Genomic DNA, 27,288 nt, shown 5'->3' on the forward strand with positions numbered 1-27,288 from the left:
TCCTTCCACCACCTCCGGGGCTGGACCTAGACTGGCTCCCAGCATCTTGTGCTGTGGAAGCCAGCCCTGGAGCTTCCCGCAGCGTCCTCCACCATGGCGGACAGGCCTGGTGTAGCTCCTCCACTGCAGAAGCCAGGTCCAGAGTGGCAACTACCACCAGCTCTGCCAGTAAAACCTCTTCTGCCACGATCCTTTCATTCTTCTCCAAGCGATGGGTGGATAAAGCTGTTGGGGGGGGAGGCACGATCTTGATGCTGGAGTGAGCAACTCGGCACGCCTGGAAATTGGGGCCACTACATCATTCTAAGGGTGTATGGGTGTTCTCTCCCCTCACTTTGTCTTAACCTGTCTTAACCCCTCCTCTCTCTGTCTTCCCCTTTGTCCTTTTCCTCGTTGTCCCTTCCCTCTCTTCACATAGCCTTCCATGGAGACCCATGTCTCTGTAGCTCTCTCCTGTAGCTCTGTAGCTCTCTCCGTGCCCTCATACTCCCACACATATGATGCCATTTCTGATAGGATTAGATGAGGCGTCTCTCTCTCTCCTTTCGATTGCAAACTGAACATGAATAAAGGTAAGTTTGCCTTTTTCGCAGGAGACTTCTTAGATTTATTTACTTCCCCGAGACCAAGATGTTCATTTACAGCCCTTTACACCAGTATAATAATCACTCTCACCGTTCAAAAATGTAAAACAGTTCAATTTGACAATGTAAAATACATAACACGGAGTTTGGAAACTATCAAATAACATTTTTCATGGTTACTAAAAGGAATCAAAATTCCATCGGTTTCAAAATACCACTGGACAGTCTAAAATCGATATGAAAATGAAAAGAAAGCTTGTTTAACCTTTAATGGAGCTGCATATTTTTATAGTGGCGGTTATATGACTGGGCAATACCCTGCTATAGTAACGAAATATCCCAACACTTCCTTGGTGGGGGCTGCTGAGGGGCAGGGTATATAGGTCAAACGGTGGCTCTCCAGATGTCCATGGACTACAAGTCCCATAATGTGTGTGTCCAGGCAGTCATTGACCTTGTCCACCAAAGACCTGGTCAGAGGAGCAAACTTGTAGCTGGCTCTGGGCAAGAGAGCTCTCTTCGGAACTAACTTTGGTGCCAGCGTTGCCAGCCTCCAGGTGGGACCTGGCCATCGCCCACAGCATAACTGATCTCCAGACTACATTCCCCACCCTCCCTGCCGCTCTGATAGCAGGGGTGGGAATAATGAGAGCTTCCGCCATGTTGGGATTGTTTTAAAGTCTTTTAATGGGTATTTTAATGGGGATAAGACTATTGTGACCCGCCACGAGCCTATGGGGAGTGGCGGGAAATAAATCTAAATAATAATAATGATAATAATAATGATAATAATGATAATAAGGCTTTAGACCACACCGAGCTCCTCTGCTTCTAACCCCGCCCCCCCCAGCTATACCCCCCCACAAATCTCGAGAAATTTGAAAATTCAAACCTTACCTCCGTCCCATCCCAAGCAATGCTGAAGCCGAGGCCTGTGTTCCCTCTACTTTCTCTTTAAAGTGCAATCTTAGATGGTTGCGGAAAACCGCTGTCCTCTTGCTGTCCTCTTGGGAGAGGAGAAAATTGATCCAATTTGCTTGGAGATGTGGCTGTAAGAAAACCTGGTGTTTGTCTGTTCAAGTTAACTTGGTCAAGTTATGTGGACCAGGCTGCAACGGATACTGGGCATGAAAGGCAGCTCCCACTCTCTCTGTAGGGTTGCCAGCTCCAGAATGGGAAATACCTGAAGATTTTGCGGGGCTGGAGTGGGAGGAGGGCAGGGTTTGAGCAGGGGAGAGCCTTCAGAGGGGTAGAAGGCCATAAAGTCCCCTTTCCAGAGCAGCCCTTTTCTCCAGGTGGGCTGATCTCTTTCACCTGGAGATCAGTTGTAACGGTGGGAGGTGTCCAGGTGCCACCTGGAGGTTGACAACCCAACCCCTGTGACTCTTTCCCCTTTTGAAAACTGCTGGTGAAAACTATCACTGGTATTGCTTGTCACATTCTTTGATTTAGGATCCAAGGAAATTTCAGACATTCTGCTTGTTTGGTGGTGAAAAATGCCAACTTCACAGAGTTTCCAAGGCAAGAGATGTCCAAACGTGGTTTGCCATGGCCTCCCCCTGCATAGTGACTCTGGCCTTCTCCCATCCAAATAGCAACCTTGCTTAGCCTCCAAGATCTGACATGATTCGGCTAACCTGGGCTGCTTGTTTACCAGACACTTGGTGCAGAGTTGAGAGCGGGGGCTGACTAATCTGGCGAGCTCGGTTTAGTTCCCCATTCATCCTCCACATGCAGCCAGCTGGGTGACCTTGGGCTACTCACAGTCCTTTTAGGGCCGTTCTCACAGAGCAATTTCTCTCGGAGCTCTCTCAGTCTCACCGACCTCACAGGGTGTTCATTGTGGGAAGAGGAAGGGAGCTTTGAGACTCATTTAGGCATTGAAAAGCAGGGTATAAAACCAACTCTTCTTCAGTCTGAGCAAGAGCAAAACGGGCTACAAGGGGGCAGAGAATGTCCCCAGGGCTTTTCCTGGGATTGGCTGGTTCCCCACAAACCAGAAGTAGGGGGAGGGATTTCCATGAACAACAAGAACTATTTAAGCTCCTCCGGCTCAGTATTAAAGACGGCGTGGTTGGTGGTGATCTCTCTTCAGAGCCAGCTCAGAAGGAAGGCAGGTGAGTCCGAACAGAATGAGGTAGACCAAGGTGAAGCTTCAAGTCCTTCTCTTCCCACTAGAAGGCTTCTACGAGGTGGAAGGTGAACTTGGTACACTCCGTGGTGGTCTCATGTTGGTGGTAGGATCCACCAGCCACAGGTTGTTAGAGAGCCTTCTGTTGGTGTGGCTTGCGCCACCTTTCCTTAATTGGATTCGGCATTATTGCTGGAGAAGCAAGTTAACCACACTTCTGCCCAAACTACTTCCTTCTGGTATTGTGTTTAAGAGCAGCAGACTCTAATTTTGGGGCACGGGGATTGATTCCCCACTCCTCTGCGTGCAGCCTGCATGCTGGGTGACCTTGGGCCACTCCCAGTTCTCTCAGAACTCTCAGCCCCACCTACATCACAAGGTGTGTGCTGTGGGGAGAGGCAGGAAAGGACATCATAAGCCACTTTGAGTCTCTAGGGCTGAGAAAAGTAAGCTTCACAAGTCAACATTTCATCACTTGGCCAGACAAAGAAACTGTCCTTTGTTGTGGCCTCCTGATTCCATTTGACAGTGACCTCCAGTTTAGATTACTGTATTGCAGGGGTAGTCAACCTGTGGTCCTCCAGATGTTCATGGACTACAGTTCCCATGAGCCCCTGCCAGCAGATGCTGGTAGGGGCTCATGGGAATTGTAGTCCACGGACATCTGGAGGACCACAGGCTGACTACCCCTGCTGTATTGCATTCTACAGAGCCTCTTGTGGTGCAGAGTGGTAAGGCAGCAGACATGCTGTCTGAAGCTCTGCCCATGAGGCTGGGAGTTCGATCCCAGCAGCCGGCTCAAGGTTGACTCAGCCTTCCATCCTTCAGAGGTCGGTAAAATGAGTACCCAGCTTGCTTGCTGGGGGGTAAACGGTAATGACTGGGGAAGGCACTGGCAAACCACCCCGTATTGAGTCTGCCATGAAAACGCTGGAGGGCATCACCCCAAGGGTCAGACATGACTCGGTGCTTGCACAGGGGATACCTTTACCTTTTTATTGCATTCTACGGGGAGTGCCCTTGGTGTCAGCTTGGGAACTGACAAGCCTAATATTGGTTTTGCTTTAGTGAACTGAAGTGACAATACTATTACTGATGCAGTGTTAGAGTCTTAAAGGTGCCACCAGATTCCAACTCCACCCCCAGACCAGCGCATCCACAATTCCTTCAGACAGATTCAGCTGTGTAGCTGTGTCAGTCTGAAGCAGCGGAACAAAGTATAGAGGATGGAGCAGAGTTGGTCTTTCTTGCCCCAGAGGATGGGCCAGATCCAATGGGATGAAATTAATGCAAAAGAAATTCCGTCTAAACATCCGGAAGACGTTCCTGACAGTTAGAGCGGTTTCTCAGTGGAGCACGCTTCCTCGGGAGGTGGTGGGTTCTCCATCTTTGGAGATTTTTAAACAGGGGCTGGAGAGCCATCTGACAGAGAGGCAGATTCTGTGAAAAGGGGGTGGCAGGTGACAGTGGATGAGCAATAGGGTTGTGAATGTCCTGCATAGCGCAGGGGGTTGGACTAGATGACCCAGGAGGTCCCTTCCAACTCTATGATTCTAGGATTCTATGGTCCCCCATGATCCCTTGCAGCTAGATGCTTCAATGAAAGAGAGAGTTCAGCCCTGAGTTGTTGTGGTCAGGGCGGCATATGAATCTCACAATAAATAAAAACAGGAATCAGAATTTTGAATTCCTTGGGAAGTTTGATACCCTTGCCATTCAGGCCCCGTATGTGATTATAGTTTCATGCTTGGGGAGGGTGTGGTGGTTTCCTTCATTTCAACAACTTGTAACCCAGTTTTCTCCTGCCATGGGAGCCAGGATTGATTTAGGGCTGCCAACCTCCAGGTGGCACCTGGATATCTGCTATTACAATGGATTTAGTTGTGAATTTTCTGCCTTCTGCAGGGGTTGGACTAGATCAGGGGTAGTCAACCTGTGGTCCTCCAGATGTCCATGGACTACAATTCCCATGAGCCCCTGCCAGCAAACGCTGGCAGGGACTCATGGGAATTGTAGTTCATGGACATCTGGAGGACCACAGGTTGACTACCCCTGGACTAGATGATCCTGGAGGTCCCTTTCAACTCTATTATTCTAAGTTTGGGTACGGGGGCAGCAAAGATCAGCGAAATTTTATTCTGGGCATGGCCTCTGAAGAAGCGTGCACGCACAGGAAAGCTTCTCCTCCAAATTAAACTTTGTCTTTAAGGTGCTCCTGGGCTCAAACGTCGTCCTGCCGCTTCAGACCAACTCGGCCGCCCACTGGAATCAATGCAACTCGCGGTAATCCTCCTCTTCAGGGCGATAGGGCAGCATTGACCCGCTATAACTGGGGCAAACACTGTCTTTTATTTCTTTTGACCCAAGCGGGCCACCGTGGCCTCCGCTTGGACTCTCGCCTCCCTGACCTTCCACGCCCCCATTGACACGCCGTCACGTGACTGTCAGTCGGCTCGGAACGCGTCCTGCCTCGGGGCACGCCGGGAGTTGTAGTCCTCGGTCCCGTTCTAGCCTACGGAGGGCGTCTTCCAATGAACTACAACTTCCTAGGCGCAGGACGGCCGTCGGTCCGGCGACAGCGGAGGGCAGCGGCGGCGGCTGCGGTTGCGGAGAGCGGCGGCGGCGGCGGAAAAATTAAAAGAGGCGCGGGGCAGGGCGAGCCGCATTGAGGGGCAGGCTCCCCTCTAGGCGGTTAGGGCAGGGAGGCGTCTGATTGGCTGGCAGGGGAGGGGCGGGGTTTGCACCAGCATCTCGTAGTACAAGGCGAGGCTTTGCACGCTCAGGGGGACTTACTCGAGTGCAAAGGGAAGCGTGGTGAGTGTGAGCTTGGTTTTAATGCGAGTGTACGAATAGATTGCATTGCATTTAATGCGAGTGGGCGAATAGCGCGTTCCATATATTGCACTTAGATGTATTATTGCATATATTATATATATATATATATATATATATACATAAAACATATATAGCTCTTGTATGTTCTCTCTAAGTGGCGCCGGCCGTTTTGGGCTGCGCAGTCCGTTGATTTGCTTTGCCCTTGCGTCGCCCGGCTTGGGATAGTCGGGCTCCTCGGTGTGTGTCCCCCTCGGCCCCTATCCTTACGACAGCCCCGTGGAGGAGGCCGGTCCCATCACCTCTGGCGGGGTCGAGAGGCGCTTGGAACTGCTCGCTTGCCTCCTGGTTCCCTCGACCGTCTGGCCGCCAAGCCAACTGCCCGGCAGGTCTGCTCGCCTGCTTTCGCCTCCTGCCTGTGCATGCCTCCGACCAGACCCAATTCTGCACCCCAGCCCCAGAGAAGAGGTGAAGTGCTCCGGGGTGCCCCCACCCCTTTGCTTTTAACTCCCTTTTCTCCCAGGGGCTTTAAATGTTTCCTGCCAGAGGGAAGCCGTTTTTATGTAATACCGCTTTTTTGGGGAGGGCGGGGGAGGGATTGATGTGTTTTTAAGCTGACCAGAGCATCCTCCAGTTGCCGGTTTAATTTTGGGTGGGGGTCTGATGGTTGTCCGCAAGCAGAGAAATGCAAAAATGGCTTTGGAAAGGAAGATCAGCACCCATATTTTATATCCATGTGCAAGGCTTTCCCTGTGTGATTGTCTGACTGTAGACTCCTGGAGATATGAAGGAGTCAGGTGAAAAGCTGTAGGCATCTGTGCATGTGCCTGCAACTTATGCCCATCTTCCGCTGCTTTTGTGTGCAGCAAAATAGGGATTTACAGGGGAGATGATTCAGAAAGTGGAGACCAGGGGTATGAATAGGTTCAAATTGGTATATGCAGAATCTTGTGAGTGTAGGGAACGTATACCCATATGAACACACCTTGAAGATCCTTCTACTGAATCAAACCCAGGGTCCACCAAGGCCAGTGTTGTCTCCTCACATCGGTAGCTGCTCTCCAGGGTCTCAAGACAGTGGTCTTTTACATCACTCTCTACCTGGCCCTTTTAACTGGAGATGCTGGGGACCTGCTGCAGGCCAAGCAGATGCTCTGCCACTGAGCCATGGCCCCGCCTCAGGAGGTGGTGATGGAACTGGGGCATGAGGGGACTTTTAAAACTGGTTTGAAGATGGTCCTGTGATTAGAGCAGGGGGGTGGGTGGGATGCTTTTGCTTTTGCTTTTGATTTTAGCTGTAGCATTAGTACTGCTTTTGCCCTTTCACGCAGCATAATTAAATGCATTGGAAGGGGACCATTCCCGTCCCCCGTGTTGTGTTACTTTTTTTCCACATTGAGCACTATTTCCCTCACAAGAGAAGACCGAGGAGAAATAGGAGTCAAGCAGTTCAGCCCTCTCTTCATCATCTGTTATAATTTCACTTTCTTGTCCTTGCAGTGGTCCTATAGTGTCCCTAATTTCTTTTACTAAAATAGGACTAAGAAGGCTGTTGCAAGAACTAGGTGCATACTGCAAGGAGGAGTCACTCAACATTAATTATGAGAAGACAAAAGTAATTGTATTTAGAAAAAGACCCAAAAAATCACACTGGAGTATACACGGGCACCCTATTGTACAATGTAGCTCTTTCAAATATCTGGGAGTCACATTTAAAGAGACCCTGAATTGGAATGCATACCTAGAAACCATCAAGTCCTCTGCACTGAGGTTAGTTGGGTCTATTCTGAGATTCTACTACACAAAGGGAGGACATCTTATAGACCAAGCCTTGAAACTATCTACTAGCAAGGCCGTCCCTCACCTCTTGTACGCTGCTGAAATCTGGGGTTGGAAGGAAGATATTATTACCAGCTTAGAAACTATTCAAAATCTTTTTCTCAGGCGCATCTTAGTCCTTCCAAAGGGGACATCAGCAGCTCTTATCAGAGCAGAAACTGGCCTGCCCTCAATTAGGGCTCGCATACATTTGGCCATTGTAAAAGTATGGAAGAAATGGAAGCATGGAACATCAAGCTCAAATTCACTTAGTGAACAATCTTTTAAGCTTTTGTTGGCCAAAGATCCTTCACGCTCCAGACTTTTAAATAATATTTTGTCATGTTATTCCATCCCAGATGATCTGTTAAACTCTTCAGGAGATAATAAGCAACTCAGAGACTGGGTATTTATCTCAGATGCCTTGATTGATAGATCATTAATCCTGCAATCTAAAAGTTCACCCTGGTACAAATTATTCAAAACAAACCATTTGAGATCTTCCTATCTAGTCTATCTTTCAACTCATAGTCTCAGAGTAGCTTTTACCTCCATGCGATTTCAAACAATGCCAACAGCTGTACTGAGTGGGCGATACCATAAAACACCAAAAGATCTATGCTTCTGTATTTGTGGAGCTTTAGTCCTGGAGGATCTCCCACATTACATTCTCACTTGCCCATTGTATACAGATCCTAGGGCCAAATTTCTAGCTGGCCTACTAGATGGGCTAAATGATAAATCCGACCAGGAAAAACTTGTGTTTTTGTTAGCAGGTACTAATTAATTTGTTTCTAACAAAATGTCATTATTTGTCCTTGCAGCAAAGAAAATAAGGGCCAGAGTGGTGCTGCAGAGAGCAAGTACTTAGAGGAGCTTTAGGATAGGTGGACATATGTAGTCTGGAAATGTTTTTATGATAAGTGATTGTTGTCTGAGATTGCACATTCTTTTTATTACTGATTTGAAATGTTTTAAATCCTTTTATATTTTCCTTTTGTATTGTAATGGCCTATGGCTACATGCAATAAAATCTGACTTGACTGGAAGGGGACTGAAAGTGCAATGTTCTCTCTGTGTGAAAACACTTTAGTTAAAAACTCAGGTTGGATGTGCTGGCGTATTGTCCAGGTATTGTTGGTTAACAGTTATTTGACAGTGATTAAATATATCTCTGGAAGTAGGGTTACCATTTGGCCTCCTATTAAATAGTAGAGGGTATTTAAAATGAGGTTTCTCATAGTGATCATTTGTTTAAAGTAGTCAGAAAAGGCCTCTTTTTTGCTTCTCAAATCATCTTAGAAGCCATGAATTGCACTATATGGTTGGCTCTTGTGACCTGTCAAAACTGGAGGCTTCTCCAAACATGAAGGACTGGGCCAGCCTTTCTCAACTTTTTCACCATTGAGAAACCTTTGAAACATACTTCAGGCTTTGAGATACCCGAGAAATCTTGTAATCGTGCAGAATATGGCTTGGGAGCATAACTGTATACATGCCCACCTGGGGCCCCTCCCCAGGCCCATCACTGTCCATTTTGGGAGGAGGGGCCAGAGCAACATAACCATATATATATATATGGTATAACGATTTCACGAAACTCAGTTTGAGAAAGCCTGGATTAGGGTCCTTGTAAATTTAGTAAAACTACCTTTGGGAACAGTTGCTTTTGACTTTCGTGTTGCTTTTGCTTTAAGGTTAAAAGTATTCTAGACCAAAAGCTGCAGTTTTGTGAATGGCTTCTGTTTCTAGAAAACTCTCCTAACGTAGAGAAATGTCTGGGTTATGCCTCGACCGAGTTAACAAATACTGCTTTTGTTGTAAATTAATGATTACTGCTCTTTTTAAATAAGCGTCCAGTTAGTTGGTGATCACTGTGTGGTTTTGTTGTTCTCATGTTAAAATGGTTTGTTCAGTCAACTGACTCATTTCCCAGAGAGTGGGGTGGGTGGGTTTCAAACAATATTTGCCTCTCTAATTATTCATGAACTGCAGGGGAGGAATTCCTTGGGAGAGGGGTCCGTTCTCTAAACTTAGGCTTTAGATGTGGCAGCTGAGAAGATCCAGTTTTGCTGGGTTTCTAGAATGAAATGAACAGAAAAATAAAGAGAAATTAGGGGGTTAAAGAGAAATTAGGGGGTTTCCACTTCAGAAGAGAAATGGCAAGATGTGAAATGGGCTTATTTGCTGGCATATAAGACTGCTTTCCCCCCCTGAAAAACATGCCTCCAAGTGGGGGGGTCGCCTTATACACCGGGTGCACTTCAGTTGGGATAGACATAGCTGCCCATAGCGGCCCATAGTACTGTATTTTGAGTGGAAATGTTGGGGGGTCGTCTTATACGCCCAGTTGTCTTATACGCCGGCAAATACGGTAACAAGAGGCCTGTGCCCAAGTTAGCACTTCCCAGCAACACAACTGTGTGCAGTTGTCGGTTTCCTGAGCTGCCTTAACGTTCCTTTTTTCATCACGAAGGTGCTCCAAACTATCTTTTGTGGGAGTTGAGACCTCTTCCCAAGCTGCTCCTGCAAACCTGGTTCTGTTTGCCCACCAGAAACAGGCCAACTTTCTTTTGCAAAACAGGAAGAAGCCAAAGCTGTGGCTCAACAGCTTCACGAGAGGTCAGGGGTTGGACATGCTGTGTACTCTGTGGCAAATCAGGGGTGTGGCAGCCTTGGATCGTATTCTGCTCCCCAGTAGTGACCTCGCATATCCATGGACAGGAAGGAAAACAAAGAAATGTTGATCCAGGGATTTTCAGTGTGCCGGGGCATACTGGTGTGTTATTAGTGCACTCAAGGTATGCTGTGGCATTTGGGGTTTATTATTAATAATAATCAATGGACTGATTATTACAGGTATCCTCTGGCCCTCATCTGTGGCAGATAACTTGCTAATGAAGCAATGGGTGATGTCACTTCCGGGTGACATTTCACTTCCGGGGGTCATGGCAGGGAGGCGTGGCCAACTGGCAGCACTGTAGGAAAAAAACAATCAGGTGTGCCTACACAGTCAAAAGGCTGCAAGAGGCTGCCCTTTCTTTTTGGTAGGGCCTTTGTAAAAGCCACCTGATGCCAAGGGTGTGAATCTTTATTATTATTATTATTATTATTATTATTAGTAGTAGTAGTAGTAGTAGTAGTAGTAGTAGTAGTAGTCATTTAGACCAATGCAAACTGTAATATACATAAATAATATAAAGCTTGCTAAAATATGTGAACCATAATAAAACAAAGACCATAAAATCACATATCTCTTTGTACAAATATTATTCTGTTAATATGTAATTTAATAGCTGCCACACAGACTGTAGCAGTACATGCTGTAATCTGAAATTTCTCCTCGCTTGGCAGTTTTTTCATCTTACCAGCTGAGGACAGGCCTAAAAATCTTTCCAGCATTGGTTGTATAAACTTGCCTTGTAGCGTGGTATATATGGGGCAATAAAGGGGAAAAAATACTCCACTGTCTCTTATCTGCCTACTTGCACAGGGGCAGAAGGGACTGGCCTGTTCCCTGAATTTAGTCTGAATGGGTCAGGTGGATTTAGATCAAGTGCTAATGAGGCAACCATTAGGAGAACTTAAAATTTCAAGTTCGCTATGCATACTGGAGCAGATTCCTTGCTTTCCTTTTGGGGCGGGATCTCCACCACATGAGATCTCCACCACATCTTCGGCTTTCTACCATAGGCAAGACCAGGGGTAGTCAAACTGCGGCCCTCCAGATGTCCATGGACTACAATTTCCAGGAGCCCCCTGCCAGCATTCGCTGGCAGGAAGCTCCTGGGAATTGTAGTCCATGGACATCTGGAGGGCCGCAGTTTGACTACCCCTGGGCAAGACAGTCCTCAAGGCCAGCTGTTGCTCATAGGACCAGTCATCTGGGTCTTGAACTGTATAGGTTGGTGTCTCCTTGGTTAGCTCACCACCCCCAGACCAGTGAAATGGTTTTCTCTGATCTACAGCTGACCATTAGTGCTGTTTTCCAAAGTCATCATGTTCAGGGTGTCTTTTTCTAAACACAGTCTCTAAGAAGGAAGGACGGGTAAAAAGAAAAAGTCAAAAAGCTAAGCCAAAGCTTTTTTCTGTTTGCTGTCTTCCAGACTGAGTAGCTAAGAGGCTGGGACAAGAATGTACATTTTAGCTGGCACCTGGGATCCAGGATCGCTAGCCATATCCCACCATCTACCAGTATCTTCTGCTTAATTATACGAATAGCCTGCTGTAGATCTTGCTCAAGTAGTAAATTCATTGATAATCCCAATCTTTCTGTTTTGTATCTTAACTGATTTCAGACAGGATGATTGGAAATTATCCTCAAAAATAAGTGATGTCATATTCATAGGCTGATGTTTGAGTTTTAAGGTGATAGAGGACTTAGCAATTTTTTCTTCAACTCTTAATGCCTCTGCTTCCAAATGTACTAATGCATTTGGGACACCCCATGGAAGCTGCAAAATGGCTGGGAGAAATTTAGATTGAACCCTTTCTACCAGAGTCAGTCTTTTTGTCGATGGGCCAATTGGAGTGCCATGTAACAGTTGGGAGAGGGACCTTGCCTTGAAAGGTTCCAGGGCTACTAGAACATACTTCCTGCCCTTCTAGTAAAAAAATGTCACTATGTCGTTAGTCAATCTTTGACCAAGTTCAGCAACATATTTATAATGGGCATTTCTCTCTCCTGAGGCTTGAATAATAATTGAATAATTATTTGAACTTCTTTACATGCTCAAGAATATGTCCAATTTCCAAGGTCTTAATTTAGGATGTTTGCCAAACACTGTTCATTTTATGGTAGTTCACTTCCAGGTGTTCATTGGCACAGTATTTCATAAGCCTCCTCCTCTTTCTGTTGAGTCCTATAGATCAGGGGTGGTCAACCTGTGGTCCTCCAGATGTTTATGGACTACAATTCCCATGAGCTGCCAGCATTTGGGAGCATTTGCTGGCAGGGGCTCATGGGAATTGTAGTTCATGAACATCTGGAGGACTACAGATTGACTACCCCTGCTATAGATGTTCTAGATGATAGGACAACATTGTCTGCATAGAGGAGAATAGGTCGGCAGGTGAAACTCACTATCCTGGAAGATTTGGTTTATATCGTTTATGTAGAAATTGAATAGGATGGGTGCTAGTATACATCTTTGTTTCACCTCCTTGAATGTACTAATGGGGTTGGTGAGATGGCCGTGGGAACTATACCTCACCCTTAAGGCTGTTCCTTGGTAAAGTGATTTAATAAGGGTCAGCAACCTACCATAAATGGGTGTTCTTTGTAATTTGTTCCAGGGCTCTAGATATCAAATCAATTGCAGCTTTAAAATCAACAAAAGCTACATACAGTGTGGCCAGTCTAGTGGAAACATATTTTTCCACCAGGTGTATGATCATACAATGATGGATCATAGAAGCACCCTCCCTGAAACCCGTTTGTTCTATCCCTATCAATTCTTCCTGTTCTAACCAGGACGATAACTTGTCCAGCAGATGCCTAGCAGAAGTCTTAAAAAGACTAATCTGTCAATTAGTTGAGTGGGTCCTTGTAATCTCCATTTTGATGCAATGGTACTATTGCTGCTGTTTCCTATTGCTGCTGGGGGAGAGTCTGGGCAGTCATCCATCAGGAAGAAGAGCTGGGTTTCATCTGCATATTGGTGACAACCCATCCGAAATCTCCTTACCAAGTGAGCCAGAGGGGACATAAATATGTTAAACTAGTAATTAAGCCCGCTGTAATAACAATACAGCGGGCGCTAGGCAAGGGAGCCTCTGTGGCCAGTGGGCTGACGCGGCAAGAGGCGCTTCGCGCTTCCGCCATGTCAGGCCGCTAGCCAGGGAGCCCCCGCAGCTCGCAGTTGCTTCCTTGTCGGCAGGGCAGGAATCGGCGAGGCCAATCGGCAGGCGCTTTGCGCCTGCCGATTGGCCCCGCAGATGGTCTGTCCGGAGGAAGGGGCCAATCGGCACCCTTCCTCATCCCGGACAGAGCCCGCTCTAACTCCTCCCCCTAAGCCCTTACGGCTTTATTTAGTCCGCGGCGCCGCGGGCGGGGTTAGGATAAGAGAGGAGAGAGGACTGTTCCTTGTGGGATTCCACATGCGAGGTGATGACAGTTAGACATTCTCTCTCCTATCGCTACCCTCTGTCTGCAACCCTAGAGGAAGGAATTCCCTGTATTCCAGCTAGACGTTCATGATCGACTGTGTCGAACGCTGCTGAGAGGTCTAGTAATATCAGAAGCGCTGACCCGCCTCGGTCTAGCTGGCATAGGTCATCTGTCAGGGTGACTAGCGCTGTCTCTACCCCACGGCCAGGCCCGAAACCACCTGAAATGGATCAAGGTCAAAAATTTCCTCCAGGAATGCAGATATATGGTCCACAGCAGCTCTTTTAACTAACTTACCCAGAAACGCTAGATGCGAGACAGGGCGGAAGTTGTCAGGCTCCTGCGAAGCCATGGATTTTTTTTTTAGTAACGGGCATACTACTGTCTTTTTGAATCCCTCCAGGAATTCTCCTGTTGAGAGATTATTTCCTGGAGGGGGGTTTCTGTTATGTCTGATGTTTTTAGGAGCCAAGTCAGGCATGGGTCTAGTGCAGCGGTCCCCAATCTTTCTCAGGTCAGGGACTGCCTCCGGAGTGAGGGAAGAGCCGACGGCCCGGGTGCTGCGAAAACGCGCACGCGCAGTTGCCGCACATGCGTGTTTTCGTCACCAGGTGGCGCTAACGCACATGTGCGACAACTGCGCGTGCGCGTTTTCGCCACTAGGCGCTAACGAGCATGCGCGGCAACAGCGCGCATGCGCGTTTGCGTCACCGCCATGCCGGCGGCTGCACCTGCCTCTTCCCTTCCTTCTTCCTGCCGGCGGGGGGAGGCAGGCATGGCTGCTGGTGGCCCAGTACCATGGCCTTTGCGGCCCGCCACTGGGCCACAGACTGGGGGTTGATGACCCCTGGTCTAGTGGACAAGTGGTTGGCCTCATTGCTGCTAGCATCCTGTTTATTTCAGCTAGTGAGAGTCGCCTGAAGATGGCCAAGGGGCCTCTAGTTCACTTTCTGTGTCCAAAGTTGGAGGAAGGTCATGGCAGAGAGTCGAGATTTTGTCTGTGAAGTGACTCGCAAATGCCTCACAGCTAATGAGGCTGTGTGTGCGCCATTTCATAACAACACATGGCAGGAAAGGGGGATTCGCGCAAAAATTCCCCATACCTACTTTGACAGCCCTGCAGGAGGCATTGGAGTCCAGAAAAGTGATCTGCTAAGGCTGAGAACCTCATACAGGTGCTGGGATTTGAAACTAACTGCCCAGCATTCCTTGGTGAAGCCCTTTTAGAAGACTGTGAGGGATACAGGTACTTTTACTGGGAACAGTTGAATTGAGTGGAATGTGAAAACATTGAACCTTCTCCTTAAATTAATAATGGTATTCAGTAATAGCTGACAATTTGAATGTTATTAGATTTTATGAATTATTAATCAAACCATAGTTTCTCATACAACTAAGGCTGTACAAAAAGATAAATTTGATTGGCGATATAAACATGAATAAGGAAGGCCGAGTGTCAAAGAATTGAGGCTTTTGAACTCTGGTGCTGGAGAAGACTCTTGCGAGTCCCTTGGACTGCAAGGCGAACAAACCGGTCAGTCCTAGAGGAGATCAGCCCTGACTGCTCCTTAGAAGGCCAGATCCTGAAGATGAAACTCAAATACTTTGGCCACCTCATGAGAAGGAAGGACTCCCTGGAGAAGAGCCTAATGCTGGGAGCGATCGAGGGCAAAAGAAGAAGGGGACGACAGAGAATGAGGTGGCTGGATGGAGTCACTGAAGCAGTAGGTGCAAACTTAAATGGACTCCGGGGAATGGTAGAGGACAGGAAGGCCTGGAGGATCATTGTCCATGGGGTCGCGATGGGTCGGACACGACTTCGCACCTAACAACAACAACAACAACAACAATAAACATGAATATCAGAAGCTATTTGTGAATGAGATCTTTTAGAATATTATAGATCAGTGGTCCCCAACCTTTTTATAACTGGGGACTGGTCAACATTTGACAATTTTACTGAAGTCTGGGGGCTCAGTCTTTTGCCTAGGGATGTCACCGTCGCCGCCTAAGCCCCTGCTCCACTTGCTTTCCTGCTGGTGTCCCTGGCTTCCCACTGCCTGCTTGGGAGCGCTGCCAGCAGCAGTTGCACAGTGCCATGTTGAGGGGGAGCCCCAGCCATGGCAGCTGCTGGAGAGCACCAAAGATGAGCTAGCAGCAGAGTGGCAGGGCAGCCCCTGAAGAAGCAGCCGGGGAAGAGGACGAGCAGGAGCCGTGGCCTGGTACCAACTGATCCACGGACCGGTACCCGGACCGGGGGTGGGGACCACTGTTATAGATGATAGAAGATCTCTTGAGGCCCTGATCATAGAATTTTATTATCTTTAACCGCTCCTGCGGAGCAGTATTAATAAAAGCCTGAGGGCAAGTTGGGAGGAGAGAGGGCGGGAGCCGTCTGGGATAAAAACTCTGAGGGGCGAATCAGGAGCCGCGAAGCGGCTCCTGATTCGCCCCTCAGAGTGTCACTCGGGGGCCAAGTGGCCAATCCCCATTGGCTACTTGGCCCATTTTCGGCTCTGCCGAGGCACACGTCCTCGCCTCTGCACTACCGCTGCATCCAAGCCATCACTGGGGGGAAAGGAGCCGAAGGTGCGGTGGCCCTGCTTCTTTCCTAACCCCTCCGGCCCCCAACTTGCCTGGCCTGCTCGGGAGCCTTCCTCAGCCTCCCTTGCTGACCTGCTCTGCCCTACACATCATGGCCGTGCCGCCCGGGGAGGCCCACCTCACGCCCCTCCCCAGCTCAACTACAACTCCCCACGACCCAGGTATGTGCTGCTATTGCCCCCTCCTAAAACCTCCACCAGACCTCCTCCCCCCGCAGCTGAATCCCTTCCCGGGAGCCTATCAAGCACAGACACCGGCTCTTCGAAGCGGCGTCTGTATTTGCCAGGCTCCCGGGAAGGGCTGGCTCCCCCCCCCCCGCGGCAGACTCCCTTCCCAGGCGGCGGGCAAGGCCGCCCCCCCCCCCAGTCTGCAGCCCTTGCCCACCGCTCGGGAAGTGCAACCACCGGCTCTTCCCAGGCAGTGTGGAAGGCGCACACGGCCCGGGCTGGCCGAGGCCTCCCCCACTACCTGCCTCCTACCTGCCGAAGCCGGGGCCTGGCGGCATACCTGGCATGTCGGCATGCAGTGCGGCAATGGCGGGCATGGGCCAGAGGTGGCCCACATTGGGGGGTCGGGTCAGGAGGCGCTTTGCACCTCCCAACTGGTCAGGCCAGGGCCAAGGGGCCAATCGGCAGCCACGCTGCCCCCGGACTGGCAAGCGGACAACCCAATTGGGGCCGGGATGGAGGGGGGGGAACGATTGGCCCCTTGGCCCTGGACTGACAAGAAGAGGGCCCTCCACTTGTCAGTCCGGGCCAAGGGGCCAATCGTTGGCCCCCCCATCCCGGACAGCGCCTACCCCCCCCCCACACTCATTACTACTTTATTTATACCGCTCCCGGAGGGGTGTAAAGATGTAATCTTCAATGAAATTGATGTCAGTTAAAGGAAGGTATTTTTAAAAATCACCAAGAGGGATATAACGGAGTTACACTCTCACTGGAGGAGGAAGAAGGACATGGCATTTGCAAAAAGAAATACAGGGAAGAAACTTGATGAAGGGGAAGAAAGAGTAGACATCGCACAAATTCTGCGTGGGCTAGATAAACATAAGAAATGAGAGCGCTCATTGGAGGTCTCCATAAAGAAGTTGTTGGTGTTAGAAAGAAAGACTCTAAAAAAGAGCTGTCAGAGAGGATTGATGACCTAAAGACACTGGTAGATTCTAATACCAAGCCAATTAGTGAAGATCATAATAAAGTCCAAGAGGTGGAATCTGAAGTGATAGAGCTAAAAGATTGGGAAATAACCGCAGAAGAGAAATTTGAAGTCCTTGAAACCCAAACAAGGACAAGAAATCTAAGAATCAAGAGCACTTCTGAGCACTTTGGAAAGCAGAATTCACTAGAACAATATCTCTCAGACGACACTCAAATTTACAAGGCATACAAAGTTTTTTCCAGTGCAGCAGCACGTAAAACATAACAAAGAGATGTTTTAGTAAGCAAACCGGTGACAGATTGTGTCTTAGAAAAGAATTGTACTGTCCCACTCAGAATTCTAGGACAAGAAGATATTTCAAGGCCTTTCAAACAATATCTGTGTAAAAGGGCCCATTTTTATGCCAAATAATTATACAAAAAGAGATCAAATATTTTTGGAAGATACCTTTTGCCTCGGAAGTCATATTGCTTACTGGAAGGAGGATCATTAAAACTCTCCAAAAGCACAGGACTTAGCCAATTAACTTTCACAGGAGACAGGGACAGATACCACGTGCAGCAACATATTCCAGCCAAGATGATGGAGAAATTAAGAATCTTTACAGTAAATGTTAATGGACTTAATTCACCAGCCAAGAGAACAAAAAAATTTAGTCAACTAAAAAAATCTCAAATTATTATATGCTCACAAGAAACCCATATTAAACAAAAACATGGGAAAGTCTTAAATACCAAAAGGCTAGGGAAATCTTTTGTTGCCTCAATTATGGTAAAAAAGAGAGAAGAAGAATAGTATGTAGCCAATCCAAATATCAAAGCCAATGTCTTGATTCGAGATGTAGAAGACCAATTCACTACGCCCAAGATTCAGTTATTAGATGGAAAAATTTAATGTTGACAAACATTTATGCACCCAACAATTCTAAAGACATATTTTACAATGATTTTTTTTCAAAAGCATACTGAAATACTAGATGCAGACTTTGTTTTGATAAGGGACTTAAATGTTATCCCGGACCCCACCCTTGACAAGTCACATAAACAAGGAACTAAATTACCAAAGACCTCGCTATCTGACTTCAACTATCACTGGTGGATGTTCGGAGAGAATTAAATCCCCAAAAACGAAAAGACACCTTTTTCTTGCAGCAACATGGTTCTTATTTGAGGATTGACCAATGCTGGCTCTCTTAGTCATTATTTTCGACAGTGGAAAATATGGAAATACTACTCAATACCTTTGCCAGTCATAACCCGTTAGAAATAGAATTAAATTATCAAATAATACGGTTAAGTTGATGAAAGATGAATGATTTCATTCTTGAAGACAGATTGCAGAGATGCACAGCAGATCTACATAAATTCTTTTTTAATATTATTGTTGGATTTATTGCCCGCCACTTTCATGACTCACGCGTGGCGGGTTATAGCTTGTCCGTATTAAAAATCCATTAAAACCCCATACTGGACATATCAACTTATACAACAGACTTCTTAACATTTAAAAGACCATGGTGGGCTGTACCCTACTATCCCCTCAAAGAAAAATTGATACAGGAGCAGGAGGAGGGAGTGCAGATCTCAAAGCAACAAAAATCAGACACACAACAGAACTTCCCGGGCTGCATGTTAAGAGATTTCAAGAAGAAAAGTTATGCTGATGATGTGGTTTTTATCCAGGCCAACCCTGAAACAGTTCCACGGTTATTAGATATCCTGAAAGGCTTGGGCCAATATGCAGGGTAAAAAATAAACAGGAAAAAAACCCTACAATAATGGCAATAGGGGCCTCAGAACAATTGTTGAAGGACCTAAAGACAGAAACTGGATGTGAAGTCAACCCAGGAAAAATCAAATATTTAGGAGCAGTTATATAGATAAAGACCATGGAAACTTATTCAAAAAACAATTACATTTCACTATGGAAGAGAATACAGGAAGACCTACAAAGATGTCTAAAGCAGGGGTAGTCAACCTTTGGCCCTCCAGATGTTTGTGGACTACAATTCCCATGAGCCCCTGCCAGCATTTGCTGGCAGGGGCTCATGGGAATTGTAGTCCACAAACATCTGGAGGACCACAGGTTGACTACCCCTGGTCTAAAGGGAACCCCATCTTATATCTCTGTTCCCACACATGCCCCTGGGGAATCCAACCACAGAAGTCGCAAGAAAGGGAAGTCACGCGAATCAACAGGTCTTGTCCTAACCAGGGCGTTTGCAGAATAATTGCGGGATGGTATGAAAACAGGCAGGGAGGAATGCCCCAGCGGTGAAGCAGTAAAACGAGAGGGGTGCCAGTCTTACAAACCGATAAACATATCAAAGGCTGTAGACCACAAAAAATATAGGGCAGATATGGGGCCCATTCTGACACGCGGGAAGGGGTTTGCAAGGCTGGAGATATTCTTCGGACTACTGAGCAGTGAAGCGGGGTTTAAACGTCCTGAAAATAATGCAAGCTTGCAAGAAAAAAAAGCAGCAGTCGGAAGCAAAGAGGAAATGTGAGTAATCTGTGCATTCCGATGAAATTTGGCAGTCCTGAGGGGGGGTGGGTTGGAGCTCAGGTAGAATTTCTTACCGCACTGTCACAGCAGGCATCTCCTCGTCTTGCATCTTTATTGAGAAACTTAGATCAAAACCTCCTCCCTGGGTGAGGATCTGCCAGGGGGAGGGGGAGGGATGCGAACACAGGGATCTCTGTTTCCTTCCAGTGGAGAAACTGGCTTTGGTTGGGTCAGCAGGCTCAGATTTGCCGCGATGCTCTGCATAGAGAAGAGATGAGCTGATTCAGACTCTGGCTGTTCACCTTGCACCTGCTTTTGCGGGGTCATTTCTTGGGTGAGTAAGCCTTTTACTGTGCTGGGGGAATGTGCGGGGTTGCCTGTTTGTGGCTGTTGTCGGGCCTGCATGTTCTTGATTCCAGCGCTTTGCAGGAAAGCCCAGTTATTTCATCTGCGGGCAGGTGTGTTTTCCGTTGCTTCCATTTGCTTTTCTAGTGGTGAGCTTGCGGTGCCCCATGATTCTCAGTGTTAAGTACTGAGTAAAAACATATACCTTGAATCCTCCTTGATCTCAAAGACCCTGCTCTTTTGTCCTGGCTGGCCCCTGTGCTTGGGCACCCCCCCCCCCCGCAAGAGCTGGCATGGTGTCTTGGTGAAGAAGGTTGGCCTCTCATCTGGAGAGCTGGGTTTGATTCCTCCCTCATCCCCTTGAGGCCTGTCACATGGCCAGTTCTCTCAGAGCTTTCTTGGCCTCCCCTCCCTAACGGGGTCTGTTGTGGGGAGAGGAATGGGAAGGCGACTGTAAGCCGCTTTGAGCCTCCTTCGGGTAGAGAAAAGTGGCATATAATAACCAACTCTTCTTTTTAATCTCAGGGCTCCCTCAGCCTCTCCTCCCTCACAGGGTGTCTGTTTTGGGGAGAGGAAAGGAAGGTGATTGGAAGCTGCTCTTAGAATTCTGTGGGGCCTGCAGAATGACACTATTCCACCAGCTTTATGGTCTAGGCCAGAACAAGTAAATAAATAAAATCACATGGGTCTCCCTTTTTCTGTCTTTGGATCATCCCACCACTGAGTACGTGGAGAAGTTTTATTGTTTTTAAACTGTGATCAAGAAACATTCTAGGGGGCTAAACATATACGTAGTTTAATTCTCCTCTTTTAGAAACTAGCGCTGAAAATACACCCCTCGGGACTCCATCTCCTGTCCCTGCCATGTCCGTCGCTGGTCAGATTCCTTGGCGAACCAGGCTGGTGTTGAGAACGGACACACGGCTCTTTGTCTCCTCTTGTGTTGGGTGTGTGTGTGTTTGTGGGGGAGAGATTTTCCTTGAATTGGAACAAGAAATCTCTTGTCTGTTTGCTGGAGAGGAAAGCTATGGGAGCGAATGCGGGGACAAATTGGGTGGGTCACACAGGCTGTTGCAAAAATCCTAAGAATGGGTGTTCAAAGGAGCCCCTGCAACTAAGGCTAAATTCTTCTGCATCAGCTTTATTATTGTATAGCATAGAGGTAGTGACGGATTTTATTTTCCTGGGCTCCAAGATCACTGCCGATGGGGACTGCAGCAAAGAAATGAAAAGACGCTTGCTCCTGGGGAGGAAAGCTATGGCAAATCTAGACAGCATCCTAAAAAGCAGAGACATCACCCTGCCAACCAAAGTGCGTCTAGTCAAGGCTATGGTATTCCCAGTTGCAATGTATGGCTGCGAAAGTTGGACCATAAGGAAGGCCGAGCGTCAAAGAATTGAGGCTTTTGAACTCTGGTGCTGGAGAAGACTCTTGCGAGTCCCTTGGACTGCAAGGCGAACAAACCGGTCAGTCCTAGAGGAATTCAGCCCTGACTGCTCCTTAGAAGGCCAGATCCTGAAGATGAAACTCAAATACTTTGGCCATCTCATGAGAAGGAAGGACTCCCTGGAGAAGAGCCTAATGCTGGGAGCGATTGAGGGCAAAAGAAGAAGGGGATGACAGAGAATGAGGTGGCTGGATGGAGTCACTGAAGCAGTAGGTACAAACTTAAATGGACTCCGGGGAATGGTAGAGGACAGGAAGGCCTGGAGGATCATTGTCCATGGGGTCGTGATGGGTCGGACCTAACAACAAGCATTCTCCATCTAGATGGAATTTTTCACAGGGGACAGATGAGTTCGACCCCCAAATTAATAAAAGGACTAGTCTCTGCCGCAAGGAAATTGCAATCTTAGTTATGACAAAAGAGGGGGAAGAATTAAAGGGGCAGAGTACTGTTGAGAATGGTTTAGACTTCATTTAGGGCTGGTACTGAAGGATTCCTAAGAACACGGTGAAGGGAGAAGGAGTAAAAATCATTTAACTCACTGAACCCTGTGAGATGTGGCCTATTGCTGAATTATGTCAAGCAAGTGCCTGGAGGACCCCAGTTTGAATCCCTGTTCTTGCGCCGGAAGTTTGGTGGGTGCCACTGGGATAGTCGCGTATCTTTATTTTATTATATTTTTGTAAAGCAGCATTAATACAGCACTGAGTTAAAAACAACAACACAGCTTTCACCAGAGGTTTTGCAGCCTCGGTAGCAATTTCAGGATGGCAGTTGTTGGATAAATGCTGACAAGTTCCTCTCTTTGTTCGCCAAACTTTGTTCGCTAAGCTGTTTCCCTCGGCTTTTAGCCTGTGATGGGGTTGAGAAAAGACTCCTTCGGGAATCTTCATAAAAGAGGCAGTCCCTCGTGGGAGGGGAGCGTGATGGAACCTTCCACATAGAACGCTGGATGGGAAAAGAGTTCATTTGGGCGAACGTGGAAGTCCTCCATTGTGTTGCACGAAAATACTGGGGCGTCCTCCCCAAATGGTTTTGTAAACCTAGTTTAAGGGAGGAACAGGCCACAGGCCGAGCAGGGGAAAGCTTTTGTTAGTCGTGGCCTAAAAGTCTATGTTTAATGATTTGAAGCAGGAGTAGTCAAACTGCGGCCCTCCAGATGTCCATGGACTACAATTCCCAGGAGCCCCCTGCCAGCATTCGCTGGCAGGGGGCTCCTGGGAATTGTAGTCCATGGACATCTGGAGGACTGCAGTTTGACTACCCCTGATTTGAAGAATATGGACTTCATTTGAAAGTAGCAGAGTCTAGGGAAACCTGCAAGCGGGCTACAAGCATTCATAAAGAGACTAAAACATCCTAAAGGTCAAAAGCTACCATCACCAACCCCAGCCATCTTTAGTCTGTAGGCCAGGTACAGATTGCCCTGGAGGGACAGACCAGATCCAATGGGATGAAATTAATTCAAAAGAAATTCCGTCTAAACCTCTGGAAGAAGTTCCTGACAGTCAGAGCGGTTTCTCAGTGGAACAGGCTTCCTCGGGAGGTGGTGGGTTCTCCATCTTTGGAGATTTTTAAACAGAGGCTGGATAGCCATCTGACGGAGAGGCTGGTTCTGTGAAGGCTCAAGGGGGTGGCAGGTGACAGTAGATGAGCAATTGGGATGTGAGTGTCTTGCACAGTGCAGGGGGTTGGACTAGATGACCCACGAGGCCCCTTCCAACTCTATGATTCTATATGCCCAGCCTCAAAGAAAGGAGGTAGGGAGGAGGGAAGCTCACCTGGTATTAGGCTGCCGTGGTCTCAGCTAGGGTTGAGGGCTTCGGCTCAGTTTGGCTGTCTCAGCAATCACCGAAGCATGAGGCGGCGTGTAGGAGGTCTCTGCTGCGGCGTGGTGAGGAGGGGCTCCAGTGGACGCCAGCGGCAGCCACATGCAGGCGCAGAGCTCTGTGCCTGCGTGTGGCTGCCACCGCTCCTTCTGTCTTCAGTGCTCAACCCTAGGCCCATCCATAGGACTGGAGTCTTACAAGCCCTGCAGAACGTGATAACTCCATCAGGCACCCAAGATCAGACAGCAACTCTTTCCACCAGGTTTGAGAAAGCCTTGGCTCTGGTCAAGGCCAGGAAGATGCCTTTGGGGCCCAGAGTCACCAACAGATTAACACGCAAGGAACAAAGTGAGGGACGCCTTGGGAGAAGCTAGACCGCATGGGGCCTTGAAGGTCAACGCCAAAACTTGGAAGCTGAGTTGGAACTCAACTGGCAGCCAATGCAGCTGCTGGAGGACAAGTCAAATCTGAATCTTCCACGGGTCCTTGTAAGGATTTGAGCAGCTTCATTGCGGGGGCACATCTGGGCATGGAATTGGGGTCACTGTGGGTGGGCAGATAGTTGTGAAATTCCTTCTGCAGGGTTTGGGCTAGATGGCCCAGGAGGTCCCTTCCAACTCTGTGGTTTTATGATTTTGTACCAGCTGCATTTTTATTATATCAAAGATCACCCCCCAATTCCTGATGGCATGCAAAGTTGCCAGTTGCGCACCATCTAGGTGTGGGAGGTGCACTAGCTCTCCTGGCCCCTCTTTCCCAGCCACAGGACTTGCATCTTCAGGCCTCTCCATTGGAACCATCCGTACTGCCCATAGACACCTGGTCAGCAAAACTTGGGGTGTGTCTGGTTGGCTGTCCATCAATAGATACAGCTGGGTGTCATCCTGCCTCACAGGGTTGTTGTGAGGATAAAATAGAGGTGAGGGGAATGATGTAAGCTGCTTTCCCACTGGGGAGAAAGGCAGGATTTAAGTGAATTAAATACATTTCAAGGCTTCTGGTTTCTGTTTTTTAAAAAGTTTTCTTCTCTCTGGGCTGGATTTGGTATGAGGGCTGCCAGCTGCCAATCGTGTTAAGAGGGAGGGGAATGCCCCTTTTTCTCCAGGCAGCCTTCTGGCCCAAACTTGTTGGCCTGCCCTGTAAGATGGCAGCTCACCCCACCTTTGCCTGTTGCTTACGAATTGTTCTTTCTTCCTTTCCTAGGTCCTGCTCAAGGAAAAACCTGCCTGTGAGAGGCTTCTACAGAAGAAATGGCAGGTAATGAAAGACAAGCAGCCTTGCATTGGAGGGAACCTGTTGGCCTCAAGAGAAATCCCCCCCTTCCAAAAAAAATCTTTTCTTCAGAGCCGGCTTGGTGTCATGGTTAAGAGTGGTGGCTGCTAATCTGGCGAGCCAGACTTGATTCCTGGCTCCTCCTCCAAGTGAAGCCACTGAGTGGCCTTGGGCCAGTCACAGTCCTGTTAGAGCTGTTCCCACGGAGCAGTTCTGTCAGGGCTTTCTCAGCCCCACAGGGTGTCCGTTGTGGGGAGAGGAAGGCAGTGGTAAGCCGCTTTGAGACTCCTTCGGGTAGTGAAAAGCAGGGCTTAAAAACCAACTCTTCTTCTGATGTTGTCCACCCATGAGTCACAGCAGGAGTCGCCAAGATGATGCCCAGGGGTACGGCAGCACATGCCAACAGCTTTTCTGGTGCCTGCCAGGTATTTTGGGAAGTAGGTGGGGCCAGGTACAGCTTTTGACTGAATATTGGAGAGTTTATTGGCTGTGCAGGTTTTTTTTTTAAGTGTTTTGGCAACAACTGCCACCAAAACATAAGGCTCTACACTGTGTCACTGACGTTAAGCTATGGCAGCCATTTTGTGGCTGTCTTTGCCTCCTGCAGCAGCCATTTTGTGGCCGCATCCACTATACCCTATCAGGATTCCAGGTGTGCCCACAAGCTCAAGAAGGCTGGGGACACCTGGACTTGAGTGTCCTGTTGTGTTAGAGGGCTCCTTCTCCCACCCTGTCGGCTCCTGCCAGCACGAAGCACCATGCCGTTTTCTGCCTCTTTGTCTTGTTGTCCTTCTCTCTGCAGAAAAGGTGAACAATTTTCCTCCGCTCCCTAAATTCATCCCTCTCAAGCCGTGTTTCTACCAGAACTTTGCCGACGAGATTCCAATCGATCACCAGACACTGGTGAGGAGGATCTATCATTTGTGGATCTGTAAGTTCAAGATGCAGATGCTTTGGCGTGGGAGGTGGAGGGGCATGGGCAGGGGGGGGGGGTGCCTGGGCAGAGAATGCAGGGCATTCGGTATTCAGACTGGGCTCTGTGTATTGCAGTGTAGGTTTAATGTTAAAGCCACATAGGTCTTAACAACTATAAAAATAAACCACATGAGCATTCAGCAGCATGTATCATATATGTAAAATTTAAACATTTAAAATAAAAGTAGGGTTTAAAATTGGGTGAAAATTAAGTACAGTCAGTTCAAGGATTTTGCCGGAAATACTGGAGACAAAACGTTTCCTAATAATTACAGAAGAGAACGTAACATTGGCAGCCAACTGATGGAAAAAACATCTGAGGGCTCTGTGTATATACTGAGGGAGTAGACACTGACTTGTTCTCTATTTTTAAAACAAGCACATAGTAAGAGCCCTGCTGGATCAGGCCAGTGAGGGTCCATCTAGTCCAGCATCCTGCCTCACTCAGTGGCCATCTACTCCCTCTGCAGGGCCAGCAACAGGGCAGGGAGGCCAAGACTTTTCCTGAAAAGAACATAGCTGGCAAAAACGCACATACATCCCTGCTGGTGAAAACACGCATGTGTGGCTATTCTGCGCATGTGCGATACTGCCACCTGCTGGCAAAAACACGCATGCGCAGCACCCGGGCCACCAGCTCTCCCCCACCCCTGGATACGGTCCTCAACCGGAAAAAGGTTGGGGGCCACTGCTCTAAATGCAGCAATTTGGGTGGCCTTGATCATAGCCCTGATAGTGCTGTTCTCACCGAGCGATCCCATCAGATCCCTCCCAGACCCACCTACCTCACAGGGTGTCCGTTGTGGGGAGAGGAAGGGAAGGCAGTATATAAATTACATGAATTAATAAATATGGCAACTGATGACCATACATTGAGTGATTCAAACTAAAAAATGAAATGTGGGGAAGTATGGGAGGATAGCCCTACAAGCTCAGTAGAACCTCCATGCTTAGAGGCACAGTATCTTATAACACCAGTTGCTGGCTGTATGGGTTTCCTGCAGGCATCTAGCTAGAAGTGGGTTGTCAGAGAGGAGGCTGTGGGATGGTGCCTCTTCCAGTTGCTTTCTAAGAGCCTCGGCCTCTCAAAGTTGGGGGTGCTGGAGTCAAATTTGGTGCCACCATTGTAAAAGCGCATATCCTGCCTCACTGAGGTACAACCCCCTCCACAGAACATGGCACTGTGTCCTTCTGTGAAGACTCCCTTGTGCTGCCCACCTTCATACTTTCTCCTTTTCCTCCGCAGTTTACTCGGCTACGTTGGGTGTTAACCTCATTGCTTGCCTGGCCTGGTGGATCGGTGGTGGCAGCGGTGTGAATTTTGGCTTGGCCATCCTCTGGCTGATCCTTTTCAGCCCATGCAGCTACATCTGCTGGTTTCGGCCCATCTACAAAGCTTTTCGGTAGGTGCCGATTCTCTTTCTCCCACTCCTTTCGAAAATCCACAGGGCTTGTCGTTTTCTTCCAAGAGCCTGGACTTCAGCGTTGACCAGATCCCAAAACAAACCATGTAAAAAGCCAGTAGGCTGTAAAGTTGCATTGAGGATAATTTATCCACCACCGATCTTCTATCCAGTCCTGTGTGGGCGCTGCGCATGTGCAGGCCTGCCATCAGATCGGTCTTTACATTGGGCCAGAAGCTTGTTCCCACCCAGCAGTGTTTTGGTCACTG

General features: G+C 48.1%; 1 protein-coding gene across 4 annotated transcripts in view; it reads left to right on the forward strand.

The window, feature by feature from the left end:
- Positions 1 to 2,631: 2,631 nt before the first annotated feature.
- The window catches only part of SCAMP4 (secretory carrier membrane protein 4), a 36,245-nt gene continuing 11,588 nt past the window's right edge, over positions 2,632 to 27,288 (forward strand). The window contains exons 1-4 of one of the 4 annotated variants that reach the window (XM_077331768.1): positions 2,632 to 2,701; positions 24,573 to 24,626; positions 25,444 to 25,572; positions 26,863 to 27,019. In XM_077331768.1, the coding sequence (XP_077187883.1) occupies positions 24,620 to 24,626; positions 25,444 to 25,572; positions 26,863 to 27,019 (293 nt within the window). In that variant the 5' untranslated portion in view covers positions 2,632 to 2,701; positions 24,573 to 24,619. Of the gene's footprint in view, positions 2,702 to 5,256; positions 5,530 to 5,655; positions 6,016 to 19,803; positions 20,082 to 24,572; positions 24,627 to 25,443; positions 25,573 to 26,862; positions 27,020 to 27,288 lie in introns of those variants that run through there. The other 3 variants (XM_077331767.1, XM_077331770.1, XM_077331769.1) reach the window with 3 other exon arrangements.

Source organism: Paroedura picta, chromosome 4, assembly GCF_049243985.1.
Source record: "Paroedura picta isolate Pp20150507F chromosome 4, Ppicta_v3.0, whole genome shotgun sequence".
Classification (NCBI taxonomy): domain Eukaryota; kingdom Metazoa; phylum Chordata; class Lepidosauria; order Squamata; family Gekkonidae; genus Paroedura; species Paroedura picta.